At 37.0% G+C, this 10,503-nt stretch overlaps 1 protein-coding gene across 1 annotated transcript in view; it reads left to right on the forward strand.

The window, feature by feature from the left end:
• LOC126354678 (corepressor interacting with RBPJ 1) overlaps window positions 1–9,217 on the forward strand; it is a 59,469-nt gene extending 50,252 nt beyond the window's left edge. The window contains exons 6-7 of the mRNA XM_050004480.1: window positions 4,723–4,820; window positions 8,030–9,217. Of these exons, the coding sequence (XP_049860437.1) occupies window positions 4,723–4,820; window positions 8,030–8,492 (561 nt within the window). The 3' untranslated portion in view covers window positions 8,493–9,217. The remainder of the gene's footprint in view (window positions 1–4,722; window positions 4,821–8,029) is intronic.
• Window positions 9,218–10,503: the final 1,286 nt, after the last annotated feature.

Consider the following 10,503-nt stretch of genomic DNA (forward strand, 5'->3'; position numbering starts at 1 on the left):
AGTCTAGTGATATTAATTGCGAAGAATGTGGGAAAACCCGAATCCTCCTTTTAATCTTACCCTTTATTCAAGGCAGTCTCATATATCAGTAGTAATACCTGATGTTGTCACTGTCACAGAGCACACAAATACGAGGGTGGTTTGAAAAGTTCTTGGAATCACCACGAGATGTCTGCACTAGTGCAAGAGTTGTTCACATGATATTCATTGGACTGTTGCCTGTAAACACATGCCATGTCAGTGCTCTTCCAAGAGAGCTATGGCAGTGACATGGCTCTGTTGTCGTTCCTGCGTAGTGATTTGCAAAGATGGAAAAAAATCGATATTTGAGCAGTGATTAATTACTTTGTAAAGAAAGGACAAAACAAAGGACATTCATACTGATTTCCAGAATACACTGGGGGACTCTGCTCCTTCATATTCAACTGTTGCCAAGTGGACAAATGGATTTAAATTTGGTCAGAAGAGCTTAGATGATGATCCGAGTAGTGTTCGGCCAAGATGTGTCACTGCTCGAGAAATCATTGCAAAAGTGCACAAAATGCTCATGGAGGATCTCCGATTGAAAGTGCGTGAAATTGCTCACACTTTCCAGATGTCATCTGAAAGGATATATCACATTTTAACTGAAGAATTAGAAATGAAAAAATTATCTGCAACATGGGTGACGCAACTCTTGATGCTGGATCAAAAACACTTGTTCACCTGATATGGCTCCATCAGACTCCCATCTCTTCCCAAAATTGAAGTGTTTTCTAGATGGACAAATACTCACTTCAAACGAAGAATTGATAGCCGGAGCTGACAACTATTTTGCAGGCCTCGAGGAAACTCATTTTCGAGATGAGATCAACCCACTTGAATATCGTTGGACCAACTGCATTAATCTACAAGGAGACTACATTGAAAAAAAAAAAAAAAGTTTCAGTGATGTAAGTGCTTTTTATCTATTCCGTTCCAAGAACTTTTCAAACTACCCTCGTAGCATGCCAAAGAGATGTGTGGTCAGGTATACATGAGGAGTGCTACTTGCACATATGTGAAACGGTGGTCCATGTAAGACCTTCACACGACATCTAAATCACTTTAATTCCTGGTATTATGTCTTTCTTTTCCACTAAAACGTATATATTACTTGTGTGATAATTCGTTTAGTTCAGTATGTTTCCTTTTTCATAGGGTTTAAACTAAACCTTATCAGGCCAAACAATTTCCTTAATGATCTCTTCTTGCATCATGTTTAGAAACTAATCTTTGTACTGAGTTCACTAGTCAGGGTTTTCTTTAATTAAGATTTATGAAAGGTTTAGGATGTGCGCTTTAAGCTTGTCTGTTTTAATAATTTTGTGTGTTCTGATTAACTACATTATCAGATGCACTTCTGCAGTGATGATGGAATATAATCAAGACACCGTAGATACAGAAGCAGTACTTTTTGCTGTGCAGTGTCTTGTCTCATCTTCCCTTGTACTCACTGCTTGCATTTCAAACTCATAAGTGCTGAGATTGTTTAGCTGACTTCCTGTACTCAAGTCTCCATTCTCATTAACTTTGACAACACTCTATTTTCCAGCACCACATTATAAATTGCTTTCAAGCAATAGTCATTGTTGTGTTTGGGTATCTGTGTGATTGTGTGCATGAATGTGTGTACATTTGGTAGAAAAAGCTATAATCCGTTCATAATAAGAATAAACCTGATGTAAACATTGCACTATGTATTCTTCCACATTTTCTGGAACCTCATTGGATTTCCGTTTCATGTGGGACTGCAGCCAGGCTGTCTTGAGTACTGTCAGGTACGATAGTAAGGGTATGTTTTGTGCTGTGTGTAGTTCGAACATTGACTTAGCGATAATACATGACAACAGCTTTACCGGCTCATTTAACTTGGATAGCACTGGCCAGTCAGCTGGTACAGCTAGCCAGCAGTGACATGGTCAACTGCAGTTCCCATTAAAGAGAGATGAGCAGAGGAGCAATACAGCTTTGAATACCATTTAATTTTTAAGCAGTATGAAATAATACATTGCAAATCTCCCACAATACGCTCCTTAGATGACTAGATGAAAACGACGACATGTTATAGTTTTTAGCTAACATACTATTGTAATTGAAAACAAGAATTACCTTTGAATACATTACGGGAAAGGCAGTGATCAATGTCTTACAAATATTTACTATTAAAAACAGTCTTGATCACGTTTTATTTATCAAGGTGACCAGTTTCGGTCTGAAGATGACCACAGTAGTGGTCGAAACCGGTTACCTTGATAAATAAATCGTGATCAAGACTATTTTTAATAGTAAAAAAAAAAGACCAAGAATGATGACAATTCCTGAGACTTAACCATAAGGTAATTTTATGCATAAGCCGTGTGTAATGTAAGAGGGTACTGAAGGATTTCACTGTATAGTTAAATATTGAAGCCACTGAAGGTATTACTTACAGTCAGTCATCTGGTAATCTCTTAGCTCCTTCCTCATCTGAATCTGAGAAATACATTTCAGTTCTGGAAGTGTCACCTGCTACGTTGATAACGAGCCTGTCAACAACAGAATTCATGAAGCCAACCTGGTGCAGCATTTTCTCTTCTTCTTTTAAGATGAGCTGTTGTATATTCTGCCAGCATTCAGCAATGACATGTGAAAAATCTGTGTGCGTTAGTTTCAGTACATCTGGCAGCTTAACAGACTTGTTAGTTCTGGAGCCAAATCCTGCGGCTTGGCTCCAGCCTCAGTTCTGTTGGGTTCACATCGTAATGGTACAATTGCAAATGTAAAAATGCAGCATTTGTACGTTGTGCTGGATGCTGTGAAAATGGTTGTTTCTCATATTTCTATGATTTTTATAAAATGATGGACATACTCCAAATAAAGAGGATTTGTTTTTTCATTTATGCCTTAAAAATTAAATTGTTGTGTTTTCTTAATTTAAATAACTTTTGTGAACATCTTTCATAAAACATCGATAAATTAATTAAAAATTTGTATTTTAAATGGAAACAGGAATTTTGTGTCCAATGCGTAATTAGAAACAAGATGATGTGCATTATTCATAAAAAATGATGATGAATTTTATAATTATGAGATGTAGGTATTTCAAATTGAACGAGAAAAACAATGTTACTGGCGAGATTTGAACCAACACATGAATAACTGCAGTTGATTCACATTCCATTATGCTACCGACAGCACTACACATTCATTGTGGATTTGTGTATCAACTGCATTATATACAGCACTGGGAAAACTTCAAAGCCGATTATCTCTGTAAATTTATAAAAACATTAAGAGTACAACCTATTTCTTGGCACTTTTTAACCATGTTCCACATGTGTGTTTCACTATGGAACAGAAAGCAGCCTCAGCCATTTTTATACTTTGCTTGAACAGCATGACAATCAGAGCACGAAGCTACAGAGACTGTGACTTGTCAGGATTTTTGAAATAAAATCTACATAGCTAAACTGTAATTAATAAAATGTTGATTTCTGTTAATACATTTGAATATATTAAAGTTTCATTTAATGTAACTTAGTAATATCTAATACATAAGTAGGACCTACTTCAAAGAGCATAGCAATACCAGTGTACGTGTGCTACGGCTTCTGACCATTCATCGTGTTTGTGTTAATATACATCAGGTTTATTCTTGTGATGAACAGATTATAGTGTAAGTGCTTTTTCCTGCTATGTGTTTCTGTGCTCCATGCAGCGGCCTGCTATAGGGGATTGATTGCCTTTCCATTATTGTAGATATTGCTCTATCCAGGAATTTCCGTTATTGTTTTAAACTTCATTATGTCTCTGAAAGATATTACTGTTTAGATGATAAATACAGTAAGGAAAGTTCGGGCTGGACACACCATCCAGTGCAAAGTAGGTGTGTGTGTGTGTGTGTGTGTGTGTGTGTGTGTGTGTGAGAGAGAGAGAGAGAGAGAGAGAGAGAGAGAGAGAGAGAGAGAGAGAGAGAGAGATACTCTTTTGCATGTGTTTGCCAGTGACTCAAAGCTTCTGCTACTCTTAAATTATGAGCATTTAGTTTATTTATCCAGGTGATGTTAATAATTTGTAGCAAAACATGGAAACTGATGAAGCATCCAGCAAAGTTTAAACCTGGGTAAGAGCCTGTAAAGGCAATCTGTTTACCATTATCTACAAAAATACTTACTACGTTATTAGTTTCAAACATCTTAATTGATTGATGTAACAACAAAAGCAATCAATTTTTGACAAAGTAAGGTAACCGGATAGATAAAAAAATCTTTTCACCAAGCAGCAGCGGAACACACACATAAAAGATTATAATTAGAGAAGTTTCTGAAGCCAGTGGCTCCCTCTTCAGACAGAAGGATTGTAGGGGTGGGAAGAGGGGTGAAGGAAAAGAATTGGCGAGGTCTAGGAGAACGGTGGATTTCAGGAAAGTCACCCAGAGCTGTGGGTCAGGGGAGACTTGCCAGACAGGATGAGAAGGAAAGACTTTCCTTCTCATCTCATCTCATCTGATAAGACTCCTTTAGAGTAGGTGATTGAAGCTGCAACACTGTGTGCCTTAACCAGATAAAAGCTGTGGTTCTTTTCATATCATTTTAATAAAGTATTCAGTTGTGAAGAAAATTTGAAATTATTCATTACTGGAAACCCCTACATATTATTGCTAGATTTGCAAATGAGATAAAATTTATATTTTTACATTACAGTTATGGCTTTTGTTTCCAGAGGTCAGTGAAAGTGGAGTCAGATGATGAGAAGCTGAAGACATCAGATATTGAGATGCTGAAATCCCTGTCAAAAAAGCAGAAGAAAAAGCTTTTGAGGTAAGAAATATCGAGTTACTTTGCTGATAGCATTAAATTGTGTTCCAAACACAGGGTGAAAATTGATCATTGAATTTAGAATTGTAAGATTTTTCTTACTACTGTCTGTGTAATGTTTTAACCCACTTGACTAAGTACACTATGTGATTAAAAGTATCCAGGCACTCCCAAAAACATAAGTTTTTCATATTAGCTGCTTTTTGCTGCCACGTACTGCCAAGTACTCCATATCAGCAGCCTCAGTAGTCATTAGACATCATGAGAAAGCAGACTGGGGTACTCCACGGAACTCATGGCTTCAAACGCAGTCAGGTGATATGGTTTCACATGTGTCATATATCTGTAGGCGAAATTTCCGCACTCGTAAACATCCGTAGGTCCACCGTTTCTGATGTGATAGTGAAGTGTAAACATGAAGGGACACATACAGCACAAAAGCGTACAGGCTGACCTCGTTCTGTTGACTGACAGACACTGCCGACAGTTGAAGAGGGTCGTAATGTGTAATAGGCAGACAGCTATTCAGATCATCGCACAGTAGTTCCAAACTGAATCAGGATCCACTGCAGGTACTATGACAGTTAGGCAGGAGGTGAGAAAATTTGGATTTTATGGTTGAGCGGCTGCTCATAAGCCACACATCACACCGGTAAATGTGAAATGTTTCCATGGTGGTGTAAGGAGCGTAAACATTGACGATTGACCAGTGGAAAACCACAGTACACAATGTGGCAATCAGATGGCAGGGTGTGGGTATGGCGAATGCCCAGTGAACATCAAATGCAGGCATGAGTACTGCCAACAGTAAGAATCTGAGACGGTGGTGTTATGATGTGGTCGTGTTTTTCATGGAGGGGTCTTGCACCTCTTGTTGTTTTGCATGGCTCTATCACAGCACAGGCCTACACTGATGTTTTAAGCACCCTCTTGCTTACCACTGTTGAAGAGCAATTTGAAGATGGCGATTTAATCTTTCAATACAATCAATCACCTGTTCATAATGCACGGCCTGTGGTGGAGTGGTTACACGGCAATAACATCCCTGTAAAGGACTGGCTTGCACAGAGTCCTGACTTGAAGCCTATAGAACACCTTTGGGATGTTTTGGAATGTCTGACCATCCAACATCGATACCTCTCATCAGTGCAGCACTCCGTGGGGCTGCCAGTCCTCAAGAAACCTGATTGAACATATGCCTGCGAGAGTGGAAGCTCTCATCAAGGCTGAGAGTGGGCCAACACCATATTGAATTCCACAAACTTTTAAGTCATTTTCAGCCAGGTGTTTGGATACTTTTGATCACATAGTGTATTTGTTTTATTTTTATTTGTTTTATTTTTATTTATTTTTCATACATCAGCAGCAGCTAAGAACTTTGGTGTGACTGCTAAAATGTGAATGCTTATATACTTGAACCAAGTATATTTTACAGTGTTATGTGTGTATCAATGAATTAAAATGACAGCTATGTGCACTGTGTGTAGACCAAGGCATTATATCCTCCCTGCAGTTTCAACCTAGTTAGTTAATTGTAAAATTTGACTTTGGTACGTATTTTTATCCATATACATCTCATATGGCTCCTCAAAGTCATACGGACACACCTGTACAGCCATGTTAATACAATAGGAAGAAACTCGCGCATCAGTTTTTGCACCTGTTTAATGAGTGGGTGCTCAGGCTGACAAGAAGTGTAGGGGAGAAATCCAAATATGGCAGGTACTGTATAGCTGCTGAAGCCATTGATGAAGCATGTAGCAGTTTGCAACTTGTTGATCAAGTGGATGGTAGAGTTTCTAGTTAGCTACAGTTTGTCAATGGTCACTCATGTTGTTAGGCAGCTGTTTAGTTGTCATACTCGAGTTGAATGCTGGATGATATTAGCAGCACAGCTGATATGACATGGCTGCTTTCACAGATGGCTCTAAATTTGACAGGAGAAGAAATGTCTTAAGGATTCAGAAGTTTGTTTTTGAAGGAAATGATGATGAAGTAAATAAATGAGCAGCTGATAGCCCCTGAAAAGTAATAAAATATTTTTAGTTAGGATACTGAAATGAAAACAGAATTATCTGTAATTTACTGACAGACAAGGATGTTCACTAAGGTAATTCAAATCAATTTGGTTACTTGTTGCAGAAATTGTGATAAGAAAATCTTAGGTTATTTTGACAAATTCTGTCAGTTGATGCAAGAACATGATTAATGCGGGTCATAACAATGTATTGGCTGACAAATACACATTACAGTTTGACAGTGTTTGTTTACTGTGCACAGTGTCAGCCTTATTCGGTATATTTGATGTGTATTCGTATCCTGTAATACGGTCACTTGTTTATAAGATCAAATAATAAATGTTATTTTGATGATGACATGTCATTTAGGCATTTATGACATTTTGTGACGTTTCAGCTTTCACTTGAGAATGGCTATAAAACCAAGATCATGATGGTGTAAAATAAATGATTAGTAATTTCCAGACATGTGGTGGAAATTTGTTTCAAAAAGTTCTTCGTGAGAGTGGTTCCCCACAAAGGAAACATCTGAGGAAAAATACTGTATGTCTTTCTTAAGAGTCACCAGATGCCTTTTCTTTGGTCTTTCTGAAGGTACTGAATTTTTGTAGTAATGTAGGTATGGGGTATTTCATCTCAATGCCAAGAGTATACCAAAAATGTTTTCTTGGTTCTCATTATAAAGTAACTTTCCTTAAGTGTAATTTTAGATACCCAGTTGTTGGAGCAGCCATGATTAGACTCGTATGATATTCAGTAAAAGAATATTTATCACCAGTGAGAGACACATGAGGCTTAATCAGTCTTTTTGACAATGAGTGATTATGGCTAAATCTACTAGTGAACTGAAGCATTAATTGTATACAGTTATTTTCATTAAGATAGGTTTCTTTCAGGAAATAAGTTTATTGTTGGACATTGGCATACGGTAATATGCCAAAAGCTGATTTAAACCAAAATTTTGTGTGCAGGTGAAAGAAGATACAAATATTGCTGAAAGATGAATCTAGACTCTTTCTCTCTCTCTGTGTGTGTGTGTGTGTGTGTGTGTAAAAGAGGAGGAAGGAGTATACTCAATGACATCCAGTCACAGTCATTACTGCTGATTGACGATGTAAAGAGTTGTTTCATAACTGTTAGTGCTGCATTTTATTGTTAAGTATGGTGTTTCTGTAGCTCTTTTTTTGTTTTCAGAGCTTTACTTAAATTGGAAAAAATGGAAAATGGACATTCAAAGGAAAAGAGGAAGAAGCACAAAAGCCATTCAAAACAAAAGAAAGAGGATAATACAGACAGTTCTAATTCAGATGGAGAACAAAAGCATAAGAACAAGAAAAAGAAATCAAAGAAAACATCAAGCAAGAAACATAACGATAAAGACAAGAAGAAACAGAAGAAAAAGCAGCACAACCATAACGAACAATCGTCATCTTCTACCTCAAGCTCAAGCAGTAGTAGTGAAGACAGTAGTAGTGAAAGTGAAGCAGAAGAAAACTCAAAAGGAAAATCAAAGTCAAAACATTATCATGAAAACAGAAAATCTGAAGATAAAAGACACCCAACCTACAATGATGAACAGTCTGACTCAAAATCAAGAAAGAGAAGATCAATAGAAAACCACGAGGGATCTTCAGAGAAGAGGCAGCGTAGATCTTGATTTCATGCCATGGTCAAAGAGCATTGGCAACAGTTTTCATCACGGATCACTTTGTTTCAATAGACAATCATTTATAAAATTTTCTGGATTTATTTGGAATAAGAAATATCATTTGAGAGATAGTTGTTGGAGAATAGTTGTGTATTAATTCCACACATCATTGTTATATTAATTGTTTTAAGCGATACTTCGTGACAGCCCTTCCATCATACTTTGTGACAGCCCTTCCATCATACTTTGTGACAGCCCTTACATCTGTGAAACTGAAGCAGCCACACTTTGTGCAAACTCAGATTTGTGTTTAATTAGAGAATTATGCTAGTGCTGTGTTATATATAAAGGTTTCTTTCATTCACAGAGTAAAATGTAGAAAAGGAGCTAATGAAATAAAATTGATGATGATTTGTATCGGTGGTTAATAAATTAGTAACCATGTGATCACCCTCAAAATAATTTATGTTTTTAGACGGTAAAATAATTGCATTCTTAGACTAGCTATAGTAAAAAAATAATGTGAATTTTTTAATTTATGCAATGAATATTTTACTATAGTAGTCAGTCTTCCATTACATACTGAGAATAAGTGTATGAACAATGCAAGTACAAAACAAAGTAATTTTTTGGATTTTGCAGGTAGTGCCCCACAGCTCATAAAAATTTAAAGAAATTTATTTTTATGTATCAGTGTGAACAACTAATAAACAAGCCTGTATTTTGCTACTAGATTCAATCTCTCTGATTATTTTCAGGTAACATAAAAATTGTTCTTACAACCTATGTGCATCACTACTGTAGTGACATGAATAATAAAAATAAAGTTGTAAGAAGGTAGTGTGCGTCACTGTCATCAAAGTATTTGTACTTTACTTTACTCTTATTACATTGCCTCATTTCGTTTTTGCTGCTGCTGTGTGTGGAGTGTTCTTTACATCCAATAAACTGAACAGATGATTTCTATCAGTAATGATTTTTGTTTTGTGGGCGTTAGGTTGTGGTCCAAAGTACCTTTCAGTGGTTAACTTCTCTTCTTTTAATGCTAGAGGTGTCATCATAGGCTATAAAGACATAAATAATATTTTCAGACTTACACGTGTTGTTGTTGTGGTCTTCAGTCTTGAGGCTGGTTTGATGCAGCACTCCATGTTACTCTATCCTGTGCAAGCTTCTTCATTTCCCAGTAACTAATGCAACCTACATCCTTCTGAATCTGCTTAGTGTATTCATCTCTTGGTCTCCCTCTATGATTTTTACCCTCCACGCTGCCCTCCAATACTAAATTGGTGATCCCTTGATGCCTCAGAACATGCCCTACCAACCGGTCCCTTCTTCTAGCCAAGTTGTGCCACAAACTTCTCTTCTCCCCAATTCTATTCAGTACTTCCTTATTAGTTATGTGATCTAACCATCAAATCTTCAGCATTCTTCTGTAGCACCATATTTCAAAAGTGTCTCTTCTCTTCTTGTCCAAACTATTTATCGTCCATGTTTCACTTCCATACATGGCTACACTCCATACAAATACTTTCAGAAACGACTTCCTGACACTTAAATCTATACTCGATGTTAACAAATTTCTCTTCTTCAGAAACACTTTCCTTGCCATTGCCAGTCTACATTTTATATCCTCTCTACTTTCACCATCATCAGTTATTTAGCTCCCCAAATAGCAAAACTCCTTTACTACTTGAAGTGTCTCATTTCCTAATCCAATTCCTTCAGCATCACCCGACTTAATTTGACTACATTCCATTATCCTTGTTTTGCTTTTGTTAATGTTCATCTTATACCCTCCTTTCAAGACACTGTCCATTCCATTTAACTGCTCTTCCAAGTCCTTTGCTGTCTCCGACAGAATTACAATGTCATCGGCGAACCTCAACGTTTTTATTTCTTCTCCATATACTTCAATACCTACTCCGAATTTTACTTTTGTTTCCTTTACTGCTTGCTCAATGTACAGATTGAATAACATTGGGGACAGGCTACAACCCTGTCTCACTCCCTTCCCAAC

This window comes from Schistocerca gregaria, chromosome 3 (assembly GCF_023897955.1).
Source record: "Schistocerca gregaria isolate iqSchGreg1 chromosome 3, iqSchGreg1.2, whole genome shotgun sequence".
Lineage (NCBI taxonomy): Eukaryota > Metazoa > Arthropoda > Insecta > Orthoptera > Acrididae > Schistocerca > Schistocerca gregaria.